Below are 22301 nucleotides of genomic sequence, written 5' to 3' on the forward strand. Positions count from 1 at the left end.
ATTTTGCTATTGGTGGAGTATAATAAACTCAGATATGTATAGATTGGGGCTGCTGGAATTACATCTTCAGTAAAACAAACTCAGTAATTCCATCTCTGATTGCTGTTGAGAAATGCTTCAACCCCAAGGGAGAACCCCATTAAAGCAAAGCAGAAAGTATACGAAATGTGTAATGATTCTTTATTTCATAGACATTAAAAACTTATGGCAAGTCTTAATGCCTGATCTGAGAATTATTCATAGGCATGATACTTGTCAAGGTGAGGTGTATCAACACATTTATTTGAATTAAAAAGGGAAGTCATTTTTTTCTGATAAAGAAAATATACTTGCAAAATGTGGTGAAGTCCAAAACATACCCATTTTTCCCAATCCTGTATATTGGGTAGAACAAAGTACTTAGAAAGAAGTGAGTAACTAGCATAATCAAAAGTATCTCATATGTCTTGAATAGTCTTTTAGGTTTACTCATCACAGAGAGTGGGAAGCAAATACATAACTTGAAGAAACAGGTTAAGAGAGCCTTGCATACATCAGCAAGCTTCCAATTCTTTGCTTTTGTAAGAAATGGAGATTCTAATTACTAGCTTGCAGATCATTACAAAAGATGTTTGAAAGAATGAATAAATGTGGGACAGCAGATTAATTTCCTATACAGAAGAACCTGAAATAACTTACATAGATATCCCAGCCTCCTGGAGATATAGTTCCCCACTCCTTAGTGTGGGCCACACCTGTAACTTCCTTTATACAGAACAGAAAGTAGGAAATGAGGAACTTTACAGTGGAGAAATCCTAAAAACAAGTCTCAGCCAGGTGATGAATGTTACCATCAAGAGTGATAAGTCATGCTGACAGTATGTACCCTTGATATGACATGATGAAAATGTACTTTACCTTAATTTCTCCCAACACTCATAACTCCAGTATAATAAGCAGAAAAAAGCATCAAACAAAACCCCAATTGGGAAACATTCTATAAAACACCCTTCAAAATCGTCAAGGTCATCAAAACCAAGGAAAAGTCGAAGAAACTGTTGCAGTTGTCTAAGGAGAAACATCTATTAAATATAATGTGCTATCTATAATGTGTAGGATCTTAGAGCAGAAAAAATGACATTAGGTAAAAATTAAGGAAATGTGAAAGAATATGGACTTTGATCAATCATAATGTACTAATACAAGTTCACTAACTGTAACAAATGAACCATACTAATGTTATATGTTAGTAACGAAGAAAACTGGCAGGTGTGGGGAACATGGGTACTATCTGTACTTCATGATTTCTCTGATAATCTAAAATTGTTATAAGTTTTTTAAAGTTATTTTAAAAGAAACACACTGATGATAAAACTAAAGTAAGAATACCCAGTCAACCTTCTGGGCTAGTTATAATGAGAAACATGGAAAATAACAAGTGCTAACAAAGATCTGGAGAAATCGGAATTCTCACACACTGCTGGTGGGAATGGCACTAAAAATTTAATGCAGGCATATTGGAAAACATGGCAGTTCCTTGAAAAGTTAAACACTGAGTTATGACCCCACAATTCCATTTCCAGGAATAAGTCCAAGGAAATGAAAACATATGTGTACATAAAAACCTTTATACAATGTTCACAGCAGCATTATTCATAATAGCCAATGAGTGGAAACAACTGAAATGTCCATCAACTGGTGAATGGGTAAAAAAAAATGTGTAAAGACTAAGACTTTTCAGCAAAAAGTAGTAAGAGTCCTAGAATACAGAAGCAACCAATTCAAACACGGAAGTCATGAAATATAAAGCAGCAGGGTGGAACTCAGATAATGCAAGAGGAAGAACAGTAGAATAATTCTTCCAAAGTGAACACAGAGATGAGCAACATATGCATTATTAGTTCATAAATACAACTCTTCAAAATGATACATGCATGCTACATAAAGCTCTAGCATAAAACAAAGCAATCATATATAGAAAAGGATTCTTTTGTACTTGTTAAAAGATTATATCCAATGTTAAGAGCCACCTAGAAACCAGATTATTTCTTATGGAATTCCTTACCTGACATTTTGAGTAGGATTCCACCTTTCAGAGGGCAGTTCTCCACTCTGTGGGTCATCTACAGGCGGATGAAGAATTGAAATGCATACATCTCCATTCTACAAGACACAAATAACACATTCAGTAAACATTCAAAAGTATGATATAAAAAAATCAATTCTGCTGAAATTTCTTTTATTCCTAGAAAACTTCTTTTCTTACTCCTAGGGAGTAAACTGCTTTTTCTTCATGTTTAGATCCAATGATAAAGAAGAATTAAGCATTTTTATATTATAAATATTCATTTTGACCGATCTCCAAAATACTTTTCTTACTTTTGCCTAAAATCTGCCTATATTTTGACATATATATATATATGTATGTAATATATACATATATTTGGCATATATTTTTGACATATATATATATATGTAATCTGCCTATGTATATGACAAACCTACAGCAAACGTCATTCTCACTGGTGAAAAACTAAAAGCATTTCCTCTAAGATCAGGAAAAAGACAAGAATGTTCACTCTTGCCACCATTATTCCACATAGGTTTGGAAGCCCTAGCCACAGATATTAGAAAAGAAAAATAAGTAAATAAAAGGAATCCAAACTGGAAAAAAAGAAGTAAAATTGTCACTGTTTGCAAATGACATGATACTCTACATAGAAAATCCTAAAGATGCCCCCAGAAAACTACTAGAGCTAATCAATGAATTTGGTAAAGTTGCAGGATACAAAATTAATGCACAGAAATCTTTCATTCTTATAACACTAACAATGAAAGATCAGAAAGAGAAATTAAAAAAACAATTCCATTTACCATTGCAACAAAAAAGAATAAAATAACTAGAAATAAACCTACCTAAGGAGGCAAAAGACCTGTACTCAGAAAACTAGAAGACACTGATGAAATCAAAGACAACACAAACAGATGTAAAGATATACCATGTTCTTGGACTGGAAGAATCAATACTGTGAAAATGACTATATTACCCTAAAGCAATTTACAAATTCAATGTAATCCCTATCAGATTACCAATGTCATTTTTCACAGAATTAGAACAAAAACTTTACAATTTATATGGAAACAAAATAGATCCCAAATAGCCAAAGCAATTGAGAAAGAAAAGTGAAGTTGGAGGAATCAGGCTTCCTGATTTCAGACTATACTACAAGGTTACAGTAATCAAGACAGTATGGTACTGGCACAAAAATAGACCAATATATCAATGAACAGGAGAGAAAGCCCAGAGATAAACCCACATACCTATGTACACTATGACAAAGGAGAAAAGAATATACAACAGAGCAAAGACAAGTCTTTTCGTAAGTGCCACTGGAAAAATTGGATAGCTACATGTAAAAGAATGCAATTAGAACACTAACACCATTCACAAAAATAAACTCAAAATGTATTATAGACCTAAATGTAAGATGGTACACTATAAAACTCTTAAAGGAAAACATAGGAAGAACCATCTTTGATACAAATCACAGGAAGATTTTTTTGTATCCACTCCCTAGAATAATAAAACAAAAACTAAACAAATGGTATCTAATTAAACTTAAAAGCTTTCACAGAGCAAAGGAAACCATAAACAAGATGAAAAGACAACCTTCAGAATGGGAGAAAATATTTGCAAACAAAGCAACTGACAAGGGATTACTCCAGAATATACAAACAGCTCATGTAGCTCAATATCAAAAGAAAAACAAACACTAAACAACCCAATCAAAAAATGGGCAGAAGACCTAAGTAGACATTTCTCCCATGCCCAAGAGGTACATGAAAAGATGCTCAACATCACTAATTATTAGAGAAATGCATATCAAAACTGCAATGAGGTATCAACTCACACCAGTCAGAACAACCATCATCAAAAAATCTACAAACAATAAATGCTGAAAAGGATGTGGAGAAAAAGGGAACACTTTTGCACTATTGGTGGGAATGTAAATTGATACAGCCACTATAGAGAACAGTATGGCGGGTCCTTAAAAAAACTGACAACAGAACTACCATATGACCCACCAACCCCACTACTGGGCAAATACCCTGAGAACACCATAATTCAGAAAGACACAAGCACCCCAATGTTCACTGTAGCACACTATTTACAATAGTCACAACATGCAAGCACACTAGATGTCCATCAACAGATACATGGATTAAAAAAGATGCGGTGTAGATATATATAAGTGGCTCAGTGGTAAAGAATCCACCTGCCAAAGTAGGAAACACAGGTTTGGTCCCTGGGTTGGGAAAGGGAAATGGCAACCCAATCCAGTATTCTTGCCTGAAAAACCCCATGGACAGAGGAGTATGGTGGGTCCATGAGGTCCCAAGAGTCAAACATGACTTAGTGACTAAACACCACCACCACATATATTATACAATGGAATATTATTTGGTCATAAAAAAGAATGATATTGGGTTATTTGTAGACATGTGGATGGATCTAGAACTCACACAGAATGAAGTCAGAGAAAAATAAATACCATATATTAATGCATATATGTGGAATGTAGAAAAATTGTACATATTTGCAGGGCAGGAACAGAGACAGATGAAGAAAATGGATGTGTGAACCTGGGTGGGGGAAGGGAGGAATGAATTGAGAGATTGGAACTGACACAGAAACCCTACCATCTGTAAAACAGATTAACTAGTGGGAACCTACTGTATAGTGTAGGAAGCTTAGCTGGGTGGTCTATGGTGAACTGGATGGGTGGGATGGGGGTAGAGGGTGTGGTAAAAGGAAGGGAGGTCCAAGAGGGAGGGAATATATGTTTTTTATACATATATATATACACATATATAATATATATACATATATATAAACTATATATATGTTTATATAACTATATATATAGTTTATATATATGTATATATAGTGAATCAGCTATATATAAACATATATAACTATATATAACTATATATATGTATATATATAAACTATAGTTATATAAACATATATATAGTTTATATATGTTTATATATATGTTTATATATAGCTGATTCACTTCATTGTACAGCAGAAATTAACACAATGTTGTACAGCAAATATACCCGAATTTTTTTAAAAAGAAAATCTGCCTATAATTTGTCTACAGAGAAACTATGATCACCTTTAATATCAATGATGGCTTCAAAAAGTATGGTTTATATAAACTGATACATGCCTCCTAACAATTATGTATAACTCCCTTGGTATATGGATAGAAGAACTCACCACTATGATTATAATATTCTGGTTCATAAATTTAAATTATAGGATCTAATTCACAAGTGCCAAATTTAAGTTAAAACACACATGGACTGTCTCATATGCAATAGAGACTGTTAACAGAAAAGATTGGGAAAGATGTAGTAGCCTACTGGTTTAAAATAAAAGATTCAAATGTTTAAAAAGAGAGGTATAATCATATACAGTGGAATAAATCTTATATATAAACCCAAATTTACATACATGTACACACACACCAAGATAACAGAACATTTTAAAAAGGAGAATAAAATTTTAATAATATCAATGTCAAATACTATATTCCAAAACTTTGTATTAATGTTAGATAACATGAAGAAGTTAAAAAAAAAACACTATAGAAATGAGGAGAGAGAAACTAGATATATTTGGAGAGGATACCTAGGAGGTGCTTTGGAAGAAGAAAAAGGCTTAAAGGTTGAAGCAGCTTTCAATAATTATTTCAATTTTAATAACCTAAAGGAAATCTAGACATGAGATTGCCTGAAAAAATAAACCAACATCAGAAATATGTTTGGGTAGTTATATTTATTTTGTACTCTTACACCAATTACCACAAAATTGGCTGAAAACAACACAAATTTATTATTTTACAGTCTTGTAGGTCCAGGCTTGACACTGCTCTCCATAGGGTTAAAGTCAACTGTGTGGGTAACAACACATTCCTTACTGGAGGCTCCAAGAAAGAATCCCTTTCCTTGTCCTTTCTGGCTTCTAAAGGCCACTCACATTCTTTCGTTCTTGGCCCTCTTCCTCTAATCCTCACAGGAAGCAATGCTGCATTTTTGGAGCCTTTCTTCTAAAGTTACATCTCCTTCTCACTGATTTTCTTCCTACCCTACCTCTTTCACTTTAAAGCAGTGGTCCCTAACTTTTTTGGTGCCCAGGGCTGGTTTGGTGGAAGACAATTTTCCATGCTCAGGGGTGGGAGTGAGGGGTGATTTTGGCATGATTCAAGCACAGTAGGGTTTGCACTCCTATGAGAATCTAATGCTCAGGCAATAATATGAGCAATGGGGAGCAGCTGTACAGATGAAGCTTGGCTTTCTCGCCCACCACGTGGGGGCTTGCTCACCCATCTCCTGCTCTGTGGCCTGGTTCCTAAAAGGCCCAGGGATTGGGGACCCCCACTTTAATGGACCCTGTGATTACACTGGGACCACCCAGATTATCCAGAATAATCTCAGTTCAAGGTCACCTGATAAGCAAGCCTAATTCTTAACATGTGAAGGTACATATCACAGATTCCAGGGATTACAATACAGACATCTCTGCGGGAGCATTATTCTACCTACCACAGGAGTGAAGAACACAGTTTGAATGAAAAATAGAGCTAACAGAGGAGTATGTTACTTTGTTCCCAGTTTAGTGTGTGTGTTAAGTAAAATTTCTGAGTAGTGAAATGATATAAACATACATATGCAGAAATGACATATCAAAAGATGGGAATCTCTGGAGGAGGGCATGGCAACTCACTCCAGTATTCTTGCCTGAAAAATCTCATGGACAGAGGAGCCTGGCAGGCTACAGTCCATGGAGTTGCAAAAGAGTCAGACACAACTCAGTGACTAAACAACAGCAGCAATTTTACAACAATCCTAAAAGAGCAACAGCAGGATGGACAGTTCTAGCAAAAGTCTCATCATCAGTGAATTCAATGAAGACGTCAGCAGTTGTATTTGTCTTTTGAGCCCAGATCACTGGAAGACAGCAATCAGTTCCACCTGCTGGATCTAACTTGGAATAAAAACATGGTTAAGAATAAAAGAAAATGCCCTTGTTTCCATTATTAAAAAAAAAAAAAGATGGGCATCTCCGCTGATTCAGGCAAAGCACTTGACAAGACCCAACACTTACTCATAATAAAAACACTCAGAAAACCATACTTTCCAGCTATCTTAAAAGTGTAAAAGGGAGTTATATTAAGAAGATAAATAAATTTAAGAAACAAAAAAAAAACAACCCACAGCTAACATACTCAATCGTGAAAAATTTCCTAAGATCAGAAATAAGACAAAGGGCACCCACTTTTACCACTGCTATTTACAATGTACTGGAAGTAGTAGCCAGAGCAATTAAGAAAAATTTCTGAAACTGTACAAATTGAAGTAAATCCATTTCTATTGTAAATGCCAAAGAAAATTCCAAAGAACTCACATGAAAACTACTAGAGATAATCAATTCAACAAAGTTGTAGGATATAAGATCAACACTCAAATCAGTTCATTTTGGGATTTTTGAAATTCCAGTGGCGGCATCTCTGGAGGAGGGCATGGCAACCCACTCCAGTATTCTTGCCTAAAAAATCCCATGAACAAAGGTTAGGACTCTGTGCTTTCACTGCCCAGGACCCGGGTTCAGTCCCTGGTAAGGGAACTAAGATCTCACAAGCCATGCATGGCAAAAATAAATAAAACAAAAATTTTTAAATCAGTTTCATTTTTATATACTAGTATTGAACAATCTAAAAAAGAAGTTAAGCAAACAATTCCATTTACAATGGCCTCTAAAAGAATAGAATATCTAGGAATAAATCTAACCAGGGAGGTGAAAGTCCTGTACAAAGAAAATTACAAAACACTGCTCAAAGAAATTAAAGATGACCTAAAAAAAAAGAAAAACAGCCTATATTCACAGGTAGGAAGACTTAATGTTGGCAATATTCCCCAGTATGATCTACAGATTCAATCCAATCCCACTTAAAACCCTAGCTTCCTTTTTTTTAAAACTGACCAACCGCCCCTAAAATTTATAAGGAAACTTAAGGAACCCACAAAAGCCAAAACAATCTTGGAAAATAATAATAAAGTTGAAGGATTCATACTTCCTGATTTCAAAACTTACTACAGAGCTACAGAGAATAAGACAGTTTAGGACTGGCATGACAGATATATAGATCAAGGCAACAAAACTGAGAGTCTACACAGATTCATACAACACAGCCAACTGATTTCTAAGATGGTAAGTTCATCCAGTGGGGAAAGAACAGTCTCTTTAGCAAATGATACTGGGACTGGATTTCCAAAAGAATGAAGCTGAACTCCTACCTCAAACCATATATGAAATTAATTCAAAATGGAACAAAGATCCAAGAGCCTAAATCATAAAGTCTTTTTATAAAAGTGTGTCTGTGTTTGTCTATGTGTGTGTTTAAAATCTTCATGACCTTGGATTTAGCAATGGACTTTTAGGTATGACACCAATAGCATGCATCAACAGATAAACTAGACCTCTTCATCAAAATTAAGCACTTTTGTGCATAGGACATTATCAAAGAAAATGGGGAAAAAAAAACAATCGATACATACGAGAGGAAATATTTGCAGGTTATAAGGAAGTGACAAGGGTTCGAACCCTGGGCTGGGAAAATTCCACATGCTGTGAAGCAACTAAGCCCATGAGCCAGTGCACTAGAGCCTGCAAGCCACAACTACTGAAGCTCCTGCTCCACAATAAGAGAAGCCACCCCAATGAAGAGCCCACGCATCACAACAAAAAGTAGCCACTGCCTGTTGCAACTAGAGAAAGCCCAGGCAACACCAAAGACCCACCACAGCCAAAAATAAATAAACTTTTTTTTTAAAGGAGGGGGGAGGGAGAAGTTCTAAGCTTTGAGAAAGGCAGTTCTGAGATGTAAAATGAATAACAAATACAAAGAGCAGTGAGATTTTGAGTTGCCATAGCTGTGAAGTTCATACTCAAGAGTTTGTGTACAAAAACTTCATTTGAATACATGATTTAATGGGCTTCACTGGTTATCTACTTCAAAACACACACAACACATGTAACCAGGCAAACTGTTACTAAGATCACTCAACATATCATATAAAGCAAAAAGGAGTCAACTGTGCAACATGGTCATTGGTGACAAGTTCATATTAAATTTCTTTCGTTCTCCAAGTTTCCGCTTGGTATTTATAAATTTCACAAACGTGGCAATGATAAAAGAAATGTTGAAATTGATAACACAGAAGTTTATTTATAACATTGGGGGCTACAGTAATATCTGTGAATGTATTTAACAAAATTGTACCAAAGCTCTAGTTTTTAAAAACTTGATAAACTACTTTCTACCAAAAATAGTCCTTTATGATATTTTTAATGCTCACGAAGTTAATACACAGAAAACTCCTCAATTCACATATTTTATTTTTCTTTTGTTGTGGTTGATATTGTCACTGTTCCCCCATTTCAACCCCAGTTCTATTATAAATAATTCTGTGGTAAACAATTTGGTGACTAGAACAATTTGACAGTGAGGTCCATTGTGTTTCTAGGTGACAACATAGATGGGTGAGGAGAGAGCAACCTCCAAGAATATCCTATCCCTTTGGCTAAGAACCATGAGCCCACTTACTTGGGCCCCCAATTTCAATTCTGATACCATTTCCAGAATATAGCAAAGTAAATTAACAAATGTGAGGAAAATCTCTTGTGACTCATTTGATTACATCAAATTTAATGCTTAAATATGACTTAACACTTGTTTACAAACAACTTATACGGTATGGTAAACAACTGCATATTCGTAAGATAATGCATGCATTATTTTACTGCTAAAATTTTTATAAATATGAAAAATATTTCTAAAAATAATGATCCAATGCTAAATCTTAAGAGACAGAACTAGACTGCCTACCCAAGTGGTGAAAAAGCAATGGAAAGGGGACTGTATTTACCTATACTTTCTTCTGAAAGAGCTTTGGTTCCTTTATCATGCTCTTTTTTCTTTTTTGACAAAAGTTGGAGAATTAGATAAATGAGATGGAAACAGGCAAGTGAGTGGCTCTAACGTGAATTCATTCTCAGTGGCAAGACAAGGTTACATAGAACAATATAACACATTCAATGTTGTTTTCATTTCTCTTTTATTATCTAAAACCTATATATACCACCTAGTTTTGAAGGCAAGAATTTCTGATTATTAAATGGAGACAGACACAAAAATATTTTGGTATTAACTGAACTCAGTTTTAACTTATGAAACAGTGAAACATTTCTATAGTCTCTCTTCTACAAGAGGATAATTTTGTTATACAGAACGGTATATAACACATTCAATGTTGTCTGTATTATGGTTATGTCAAATACTAAAGATACTAAAGAAAACAATATCCTGGGAGCTTATTTCTGGAAATTGTACAATGTATCACCTTTTGAGCACTCTTTGTCCTATTTTAAGAAGAAAAGAAAAATGAAGATAATGACTTACAGAAAAAAGCAGATTGTGAAAAACAATAAAGCTGCTCCAAGGTGTTCTTTATATAGACTGAGATCCAAAATTCAGCACTACAGAATAAGTAAAGGCCCTGTACCTCTATTTCTGGAGCATAGGAGCTTACCAATAACACGTGACCAAAAAAACTCCCCAAAACTATACTACTAAAGTTGCAAAGTTTAAAAAACAAATTTAATGCTTGGGCCTCAGCTACAACTTCAGAGCCCTACTGTAATGAAACAGACTACAGAATGGTAGAGGAGGAGACTCAAAGGACTCATGAGTGGGCCTTGACATACACCCCAAGAAACGTAAGGAATCGTTTCAGGATCCTTAGAACTTAGCACAAAGCTCAGTATATTTCATCAAAAGAGCTAGATATTGTTTTCCCAGGCATGTGCACTTGTCCAACAGAAGACCCTAACCTTGAATTTATTTCAGAAGAGACTCTCAACTGGTATGCAGCAACTCCTTAAAGGAGACCAGTACAAATGATTCCCACTCCCTTCACCCACAAATTGAATCTCTGATCAAAGTGACAAATTGTGAAGCTAGAGTCTGTAAAGCTAGGGAACAGGTACACAAATAAATTTATATAACTTTACTAAATTTTAAAAACTATAAATGCTAACACACATGAATTATAATCTTAGCAATGAGCAGCAAAGGTTTAAAGTCTCAATCTTAAAGTAACCATAATATGGAACAGTGTGTGCTCAGTCATGTCCAGCTCTTTACGACCCCATGGACAGTAGACCAGCAGGTTCCTCTGTCCATGGAATTCTCCAGGCAAGAATACTGGAGTGGATTGCCATTTCCTACTGCAGGGGAACTTCCCGACCCAGAGATCGCATTTGTGGCTCCTCAGTCCCCTGAACTGGCAGGAGGATTCTTTACCACTGAGCCACCTGGAAAGCCCCAACCATAATATACACTGCTATAATAAAAGCCATGATAGTTCTTTGTCGCCACAGCATACTGAGCTATGGAGATTAAAGGACAGTATCAAAAAATCAAATCTTCAAAGAAATTCATGATAGATATCTCTTACCTCATAAATGTTGGGGTGCCACATTTTGGTCAAGAATCTGAAGGTAGGTGGTGAATATGGGTAGTCAATAGGAAATTTAATATGCGCCTAAAAAGAAAAAAAAAATGAAATGCTAGTAAGTAAGACTACAGGTTACTTATCTGCCTAACAATTCACCCTAATATACTCCAGTGAAATGGAACATCTTTCTGCACCATAAACTCTGGAGATTAAAATAGTTCATATATATTTTGTCAGCCCCAATGCTAGGGTTATTAGCATGTTTTTACAACTATCTCTTTAAATATTTATAAAAATTTACGTTAAATTGCCAATGCTCAAGTTATATAATTTTTAACTGAATAAACATGAGTGAAAATGTTTAATATGTGTCACAATAATGGCTGCATTTTATATTAATAACAATTAATACAACCTTATGGTATATTATAGAACAAAGATAATTTGTTTTACTCAACACCATTTAACTACTACCAAGGAATAACAAATGCTATCATTTTGATACGGTTCTTCCAGGAGTTTTTCATGCTCAAGTATGCTTATCTCTTTACAAAGCTTATTTTCAATTATTGTATTTATACTGTTTCTTTCCATCTGTATTATATCATAAACATTTTCCTTTGTATGTATGATTGTTAGTATTTGCAAGATGTTTCCATCATATGGATATATAGATGAACCATTTAAAAAAACCTATTTCCTTATTTTGGAACATATTGGTGATTTTTCACTCTTTTGCTATTGTAAATACAGTTACAGTGAATGTCCTCAGCAGAATCCCACATTTCAAATCCAAAGTGTCATCTAACCATACCAGTAAAAGGGAATGAGGACGGGAATGAAAGGACAAGCTGAGAGTAAAGCTGAGGATAGCAGTGAAAACTGCAGTCAGGATTCTCAAAATTCCTGTCTTCAATAAAAGCAATGAGAAAAATAGCAAAAATTTTAAGAATCAACTTCTTCAAAATCTAGAAAATCACATGAGGCTTGTAGCAGTTCAGGGAGGATCTATTCAAGGAAAATAGTTGAACTGGTTTTTATAGTAAACTTTGTGGCCATGGGGTCGCAAAGAGTCGGACACGACTGAATGACTTCACTCACTCACTTCACTTGTGGTATTTTAACTTGCTCTAGTTAAAAGATCTCCAGGAGATCTTCCCAACCCAGGGATTGAACCCAGGTCTCCCACGTCACAGGTGGAGTCTTTACCATCTGAGAAACCAGGGGCTCAGCAGGTCAAATAGACTAAACAACTATTTTAATAGGAAAGGGTGGGATATGAAATGTCTGTATGGCTTTGAAAATCTCTGACCAATTTCTAACTAGAAGATCAGGCCAATGTATAGGGCCATGAATATGTCTCAGCTATGCACATGCTCAGAAAAGTCATGAGAGGTCATTAGATGGCCTTCAACTAGCACCTCTGGTGAACCTGAGATCTGCACAAGCAGCAAGTGAGGGTTAGGCCGAATTTGCAACTACCTAGCTGAGTGTTAAAGGCATGCCCCCAAATGCACACAGAGCTCCTCTAAAATGCCCAGGGGGATTGTTGGTTCCAGGAAAATAACTGCATTTAATTTAATAAGGGAAACTTCTGCCCAATTACTGGGTGACCACTAAGCTAACCAAGTGAAGACTCTACTGGCCACACACAACCAAGAACACAGACGTTTCAGAATTAGGTCAGAAAAGTCATTAAGTAAGGAAGCAACTTCAACAAACAAGAACAACCAACATCCTGTTGCCACAATATATTATTTAAGCATCCAGTTTTCAACAAAATGTTACAAAACATGAAAAGAAAGTATGGCACATACAAAGGGTAAAAATAGCAACCAACAGAAACTGGAAGGTCAGATATTTACTTTATTAGAAAAAGACTTTAGATCAGCTGTATTAAATATATTCCAAAGATTAAAAGAAACCACAACTAAAGAAATAAGGAAATGTATATGGAAAATCAGCATATCAACATGAAGAAATTGTAAAAAACAAACAAACAAACAAAAAAGTTTTGGAGCAAAAGAACCAAACATAAACCATGAAGCTGTAAAATACAGTGACTGAAATTTTAAAAATCTGCTAGATAGGCTGAACAGCAGATATGATGAAACAGAAAAAAGAATCAGTGAAACTGAAGAAAGCTCTGTTTAGATTAACCAGTCTGAGTTAAGAGGAATACAAAGCAACTAACAGAGACCTATGGGACACCAGGTTATCAATATATACATACTAAGAGTCTCATAAGAAGAAATAAAAGGGGCAAAAAGAGCATTTGATGAAATAATGGCCAAAAATTTGCCAAATTTGATTAAAACAATGACTCTAACAACCAAAAGCTCAACAAACTCTCAAGAGAAAAACTCAAAGAGATACACATCTATCTATATATCATATCTATCTATATATCATAATCAAACTGTTCACAGCTAAAGAATGAATCTTGAAAGCAGCAAAAAAGAAACAATCCATCAAGTAGAATCCCTTGACAAACTGATGCCATCTCACCAGAAACCAGAAGGCAGTGGAATAATATTTGAAGTAAAAAGAACAAAATCTGTCAATTGAGAATTCTATATCCAGCAAAACCATTCCTCAAAACTCGAATAGGCAAACTAAGACATTCCTAGGTAAACAAAAACTGAGAACTAGCAGATGATGACTAGCAGACCTCACCTCCAAGAAATACTAAAGGGAGTCCTTTAGGAAAGGACTAGCTACTACGTGAACCAAGATGAAGAAAGAGCACAAATAAATATATAGTACAAGTACAGGATAGACACAAAAGATATAATAAAATGTTCTTTTTGTTTATAACTTTTTCCTCCCAATTTAAGAAACAGGGCTTCCCTGGTGGCTCAGTGGTAAAGAATCTGCCTGCCAATGCAGGAGACATGAGTTTGATCCCTGATCTGAGAAGATCCCATACAGCATGAAGAAATTAAGTCCATGTGCCACAACTATTGAGCCTGTGCTCTAGAGCCTGGGAGCCAAAACTACTTAGCCCACTGGCCACAACTATTGAAGGCAACATGCCCTGGAGCCTGTGCTCCACAACAAGAGAAGATACTACAATGAAGAGCCTGCACATAGCAACTAGAGAGTAGCCCCCACTCCCCACAACTAGAGAAAATCCCAATGTAATTTTGATATGAAGAGCCATCACAGCCAAAAACAAATTAAATTTTTAAAATACATAGCATAATAATTATAAATCTACTAAAGAGCACAAACCACACAAAGAAGTAATTTGTATACCAATAAATAATTGAACTGTAGTTATATGATGTTGTTTATATAAAATAACTCCAAAAATTCAACACCCCTTCATGACTGAAAACACCCAACAAACTAGAAATACAAGGGAAATTCCTTGATTTGACAAAGGCCATCTAGTAAACAAAACTGAAACTAATATTATACTTAATGGTTAAGGAATTTCAGAAATTAGACAGGGATGTCCACTCTCATCATGGTGTATTCAACACTGTATTGGAGATGCTAGCCAGGGCAACTGGCAAGCAAATGAAATAAAAGGCATCTTGGTTAGAAAGTAAGAAGCAAAGTTATTTCTATATTTATATTACATAATCCTGTATACAGAAAAATAAAAAGAATCCACTAAATATATTAGAATACCAAATCAGTAAAGTTGCAAGATAAAACTTATAATATCAGCATCAATTATATTTCTATACAGCAGCCCTGAACAAACTGAAAATGAAATTAAGAAAATTCTATTTATAATAGCAACAAAAATAATAAATACTTAGGAATGAATTTAATAACAAGAAGCAAAACTTGGGACTTCCCTGGCAGTCCAGGAGGTTAAGACTTCACCCTCCAATGCAGGGGGTGTGGGTTCAATACTTGGTGGAGGAGGTAAGATCCCATGTGCCTCATGGACAAAAATATTTAAAAACAAAAAATAAACAAAAAACACTGAAGCAATAATGTAACAAACTGAATAAAGACTTTAAAAACAGTTCACATAAAAAAGAAAAAAATCTTCAACAACAATGTGTGCAAAACTCACACTCTAAAAAGTACAAAACATTTTAAAAGAAATTAAAGACGTAAGTAAATATTAAATATCCATGATATTACAAGTTCACGTAGTTTCCCAGATGGCACAGTGATAAAGAATCTGCCTGACAATGCAGGCAACCCAGGAGACATGGATTTGATGCCTGGGTCGGGAAGTTCCCTTAGAGAAGAAAATGGCAACCCACTCCAGTATTCTTGCCTGGAAAATTCCATGGAGAGAGGAGCCTGGTGGGCTACAGTCCATGGGGTCACAAAGGGTTGGAGACGCCTGAGCAAATACACACACATACACATGTTCATGGATTGAAAGATTTAATATTCTTAAGATGGTAATCCTCCCCAAGTTGATCTACACATTCAACCTCACTGTATGGAAATCTCTGCTGCCTTCTTTGCAGTTTAGTCGTGTCCGACTATTTGCAACCCCATGGACTGCAGCACACCAGGCTTCCTGTCCATCACCGACTCCCGGAGCTTGCTCAAACTCATGTCCATCAAGTCACTGATGCCACCCAACCATCTCATCCTCTGTCATCCCTTCTTCTCTTATCTTCCATCTTTCCCAGCATCAAAGTCTTTTCATGAGTCAGTTCTTCACATCAGGTAGCCAAAGTATTGGAGTTTCAGCTTCAACATCAGTCCTTCCAATGAACACCCAGGACTGATCTCTTTTAGGATGGACTGGTTGGATCTCCTTGCAGTCCAAGGGACTCTCAAGAGTCTTCTCCAACACCACAGTTCAAAAGCATCAATTCTTCGGCACTAAGCTTTCTTTGTAGTCCAACTCTCACATCCACACCGACTACTGGAAAAACCATAGCTCTGACTAGACGAACCTTTGTCAGCAAAGTAATGTCTCTGCTTTTTATATGCTATCTAGGTTGGTCATAGCTTCTCTTCCAAGGAGCAAGCACATCTTTTAATTGCTTGGCTGCAGTCACCATCTGCAGTGATGCTGGAGCCCAAGAAAATAAAGTCTGTCACTGTTTCCACTGTTTCCCCATCTATTATCTATTTGCCATGAAGTGATGGGACTGGATGCCATGATCTTAGTTTTTTCAATGTTGAGTTTTAAGCCAACTTTTTCACTACCTCCTTTACAGAAATGGCAAAATTGGTACTTGGGGGACCCAGAATAGCTAACACAATCTTGAAAAAGAAGAACAAAATGAGACAACTCACACTTCCCAATTCCAATATACTACACATCTACAGTGATCAAGACAGTTTGGTATTAACATAAGGACAATTCAGTGGGGAAAAGGCCTTGTCAACAAATTGTGCTGAGACAACTAAATATCCACATGCAAAGGAGTGAAGTTAAATCCTTTTAAATACACCAGAGGATTCTGCTTTTAACCAGGCCTGCCCTCAGGAGAAGCTACTTAGAACCTAACTTGGAAGGATCATTGTCAAAGCATAACTAACTTAGGGGAAGAGAAATACAGAACTCCAACCCTAATATCCCACCTCACAGGCAAAGAAAAATTGAGAAACTCTTTTGAAAAGTACAGTCCAGAAGCAAAGCCTCGCTAAAAGGCCAAAACCTAATCACAGAAGTACACAACTCCTTCCCTTCCCCTCACACCCCACCACTATATTACTGAGATACTTACAGCATATTATTTTAACAGAGTATATCACAGCTAAGTAACAAAAAATTACAGGGCACAACAAAAGGATATATCACACATGAAGAAACAGAACAAATTATCACAACCAGATATGACAGGGATGTAGGCATTATCAGAATTTAAAACTATGACTAACATTCTAAGGATTCCAATGGACAAAGTAGACAGTATGCAAAAACAGATAGGCAACATAAGCAGAGAGATGGAAATCCTAAGAAAGAACCAAAGTCAAATGCTAGAGATAAAAACACTGAAGAATGCCTTAATGGGCTGCTTTCTAACACTGGACATGGTGGAGGGAAAAAAACCTCTGAACTAGAGGATATTATGCATAGAATCCCTGAAAACAGAAAAGCAAAGAGAACAAAGCCTTGGGGTGGGATGGACCAGAACAGAGTATCCAAGGACTGTGGGAAATGCAAAAAGTATAAGATACATGTAATAGGAACACCAGAAGGAATAAAAGCCATCATTAGGAAAATGAAAAGACAACCAACCTACAGAATGGAGGGAAATATCTGCAAATCTGATAAGGGACACATACCCAGAAAACATAAAGAATGCTTATAACTCAGTAATAAAGAGAAATAACTCAATTTAAAAATGGGCACAGTATCTGAACAGACATTTCTCCAAATAATATAAACAAATGGCTAATATGCATATGAAGAGATGCTCAACATCATTAGCCATCAGGGAAGTGCATTCTAAAGGTAGAATGAAAAAAAAAAAATAAAGGTAGAATGAGATATCACTTGACATACACCTACTGGCTATAAAGAGCGAGATAATAAAAAAAAATGTTGGCCAGGATGTCATGAAATTAAGAATGCTTTATACATTGCTGAAGGGGGTACTAAATGGTAGTCACTTTGAAAAACAGTCTAGCAGTTCCTTGAAAGAATAAACTTGTTTGTGCCAGAGCAAGTCTGCTACCAGGTATATGAGCAAGAAAAATGAACTACATAAGAACTTGTACATAAATGTTCATAGTAGCATAACAGACAAAATGTAGAACAACCCCAAATGTCCATTACCTGAGGAATGAATGTACAAAAGGCATTATATATCCCTACATTAGAATATTATATGACAATTAAAAGGAATGATGTACAGGAGTTCCCTGGTGGTCCAGTTGTTAGGACTCAGCTTCCCTGCAAAGAGGAATGAAGTACTGACACATATTACAATGTAGATGAACCACAAAACATTAGCTATGTGAAGTAAGACAGTCACAAATACCACAATTTATGAAAGTGAGTATTATGAAAATGCCTAGGATAAATTGGGAGGAAATAGATGCATGAACTTTTGGGATGAGGAAAATGCTCTAAAATTGTTTATGGTTATGGTTGAAAAATTTTATGAATATACTAGAAATAGCTGAATTGTGTACTTTAAATGGGTGAACAGTATATGTACATTAAAATCACAAAAAAAGCTGCTTATTTTTAAAAAGGGGGGGCAGGTGTGGGGGGATTTCCTGGTGGTCCAGTGGTTTAAGAATCTGCCATTATTTATAACGCAGGGGACACCAGTTCAATCCCCGGTCCAGGCAGATCCCACATGCTGCAGGTCAAGTAAGCCCGTGCTGTGCTGTGCTCAGCTGTGGCCAACTCTCTGTGACCAACTCTCTGTGACCGCATGGACTGCAGCCCACCAGGCTCCCCTGTCCATGGGATTCGCCTGGCAAGAATACTGAAGTGGGTCGCCATTTCCTTCTCCAGGTGATCTTCCTGACCCAGGGATTGAACCCACAACTCCTGCACTGGCAGGCAGATTCTTTACCATTAGCACCACCTGGGAAGCCCCAAATAAGACCGTGCACCATAACTACTAGAGCCTGTGCTCTGCAATGAGAGAAGCCACCTCAATTAGAGAATAGTCCCTGCTCGCCTCAAGTTGAGAAAGCCCAGCACAGCCAAAAATAAACAAACCTGGAGTCCAAATGCAGTCACATCCTAATAGCAACAAGAATACTCAGTTCCTCAGATCTTAGTTTCAAAATACCATTTTCTAATAAAAAGAATCAAGGCTATTTGCAGGAATACTTGATACTGGATCTGGGGGAGTGAAATACAGCATGAGTATGGAGCATCTTACAGTACCTGAAAGTAAGGAAATGTTAACAATGGAGGCATGCCAAAAACAAACAAACACCATAGAAGCCAACCTGAAAAAGCCCCTACTGGCCAAATGTAAAGCAATTTATAGTACTGGGTGATAACCCAAGGTAAAAAATAAATATACATGAGTGCATATTGGTATAAATTATTGAGTGAAAAAATATTAGGGAAGGGGCAAATCTTTCTTACAGCAGGTAATATATATAGATATTATCCCATTAAGGAGGTGGAGTTTAGTTCCCGTCCCCCTGGAGTGTGGGCTGGGCTGAATGACTCACTTCCTAGGAATAGAGTAGGGCAAGGAAGAAATACTAACTTTACAGTAGAGAAACCTGGCAGACAACACCTTAATCAAGTGAATAAGATTAACATCATTGGTGTCAAGTCACTGAAATCATGACCTCCTGATAAGATGTGATGAGAAATGCAGCCCATCTTGGTGATGTTCTTACCCCAAAACCCGTAACCCTTCTCATCATGAGAAAAACATTAAACAAACCCAAGTGGAGGGACATCCTACAAAATATCTGACCAGTTCTTTTCAAAGGTGTCATGAAAAATGAAGAAAGATTCAGAAATCATCAAATACTGGAGGAAACTAAGACGACATGACAACTAAATGCAATAGAGTATTCTGAAGTGTAACCAGGAATAATAAAAGGCAAGTACGGGTGGTAGGGTAGAATTGAGCCTGACTGCTAATGGATATGAGATTTCTTTTGGAGTTGATGAAATAAACTGGAGTTAGATGGTGATGATGGCTGTATGACTTTGTGAATTTTAAAAACTCCAACAAATTGTATACTTTGAAAGCCTACAATGTATTGGTACTATGGCTAGATGTTGTCTTGAGTAAAGCCCTGAGTGGATTAAAGCAGAGGAAACAGCAAGAAGGCACCAGGTGCAAAGAATGAGGAGTCGTCAGGCATGGCTAGTGAGATGCTCGGTGGTAATTAACTACAGGAGACTGGATGAAGGCAGACTGAGGCCATGTTTAGGTGTTTTAGTGGAAAGTTGTACGTGCATGCTCAGTAACTCAAGTCAATCCGACTCTATGTGACCCTATGGGCATAGTCTGCCAGGCTCCTCTGTCCATGGAATTTTCCAGGCAAGAATACTGCAGTTGGTTGCCATACATAGACACAAAAGGCCAGATGGGTATTCTAGAAAAATGACTCTAGGACAGCACTGTAAAAGATGAATTGAATGGGATGAAAAAACAGACATAAGTTAGAAATGGTTTCTTTTCTTTTTCATTTTATCTGTTTCATCTCCCAGATCTGTATATGCTTTAGAAAGCATTTCTTACATCGTTATATGGGCTTCCCTGGTGACTCAGACTAAAGAATTCGCCTCCAATGTGGGAGATCTGGGTTCAATCCCCAGGTCGGGAAGATCCCCTGGAGGAAGGCATGGCAACCCACTCCAGTATTCCTGCCTGGAGAATCCCCAAGGACAGAAGAGCCTGGCAGGCTGTAGTCCATGGGGTCACAAGGAGTCAGACACGACTGAACGACTAAGCACACACTACACACATACAGTTATATAATGCATGTTTGAATAAAACAGGATTATAAAAATTTCCAAAAAAGACTGGAACTCTGGTGCTTGAAAATGTAGCCTCCTTACCACATATCTATGAGAAATTAGATTATCCTTTCTAAAAATTATAAAATTTAGTACTGTCAGTCAAAATCTTGAGGTCCCCCAAAATGTTTTCCTAGACTACTACTATATTAAAAGAAATTCTTCCAGAGAAACTAAGTATGGCAGCATGCAAATTTACAAAGAATGTAGGAAATGCACCAATACAACAGCATGAAAGAATAGTAAAGAACATCCACTCAGGAAGCTAGACCACCTGGGTTTGAATCCTGGCTCTCCCACTAATTGGTTTTTCGAAGTAAGTTATTTGTGTCTCCAATTTCCTCATCAGTAAAATAAAGTTTATAGTACTTATTAAATGGCTTGGTATGAAGAGTAAATGCTTGTAAAATGCATTAGAACAGTGCTTAACATATAATAGGGCTTCCCCTTGTGGCTCACAGCTGGTAAAGAATCCGCCTGCAATGCGGGAGACCCTCAGTTCGAACCCTGGGTTGGGAAGATCCCCTGGAGAAGGTAAAGGCTACCCATTCCAGTATTCTGGCCTGGAAAATTCCATGGACTATATAGTCCTTGCGGTCACAATGAGTCTGACACGACTAAGTGACTTTCACTTTCACTAACATAGAGATATGTAAGGGTTTTGTTTGCAAATTAAACTGTCAAGGGTTATGTCATGAAATCTTTTTTTTATAAAAAGTGTCTTTAACAGACTACTCATTCTTTCTTTGTTTTATCTCTTTTACTTACCTGCCTTTTGATTCTAACACTACCAGCTTTAGAAAACTCAACTGGAGAGATGCTTCCCAACCTGAATTTTATGGAACCAGTTTCTTAGAGCTTCACCAATCCTAATTACTTTTTACTTAAATGTAATTAACATCAATTACTTAATATTTTAATTGGGTTTCTCTATTTCTTCTACGCATCTACTAATATTTTGAATTATTTCTTTTGAGCTTTCATCTGTAAACAATCTACCTTGGACACTAGTTTTCTCTGCAAAAATTTTAAAAGTAACATCTCCAGGCTAAAGACAAGTTTAAACTACTGTTGACTGATTTTTAAAAGTATCATGCTGGAGACTTCACTGGCAGTCCCAATGGTTAGGGCTTGGTGTTTTCACTGCTGTGGCCCAGGTTCAATCCCTGGTCAGGGAGTTAAGACCACAGAAGCCAAGAGTGGTGCAGCCAAAAGGAAGTATTATACCTAAATTATGCTTACATTGCAACTGAAAAAGGTTAACATTGGGTGGTATACCCCCGCATGGCTATCTAAAGTTCTTATAAGAACTCTTTCAATGAAATTTACAATCCTAAAG

The 22301-nt window shown here is 36.5% G+C and overlaps 1 protein-coding gene across 1 annotated transcript in view; it reads right to left on the bottom strand.

Annotated features, from left to right (window-relative positions):
• The window catches only part of UBE2R2 (ubiquitin conjugating enzyme E2 R2), a 93643-nt gene that overhangs the window by 13095 nt on the left and 58247 nt on the right, over positions 1-22301 (bottom strand). The window contains exons 2-3 of the mRNA XM_070459610.1: positions 11569-11655; positions 2045-2142 (exon numbers count right to left, since the gene is read on the bottom strand). Coding sequence (XP_070315711.1) covers positions 2045-2142; positions 11569-11655 — 185 coding nt within the window. The remainder of the gene's footprint in view (positions 1-2044; positions 2143-11568; positions 11656-22301) is intronic.

The sequence above is a fragment of the Odocoileus virginianus genome, chromosome 31, assembly GCF_023699985.2.
Source record: "Odocoileus virginianus isolate 20LAN1187 ecotype Illinois chromosome 31, Ovbor_1.2, whole genome shotgun sequence".
Taxonomy (NCBI): domain Eukaryota; kingdom Metazoa; phylum Chordata; class Mammalia; order Artiodactyla; family Cervidae; genus Odocoileus; species Odocoileus virginianus.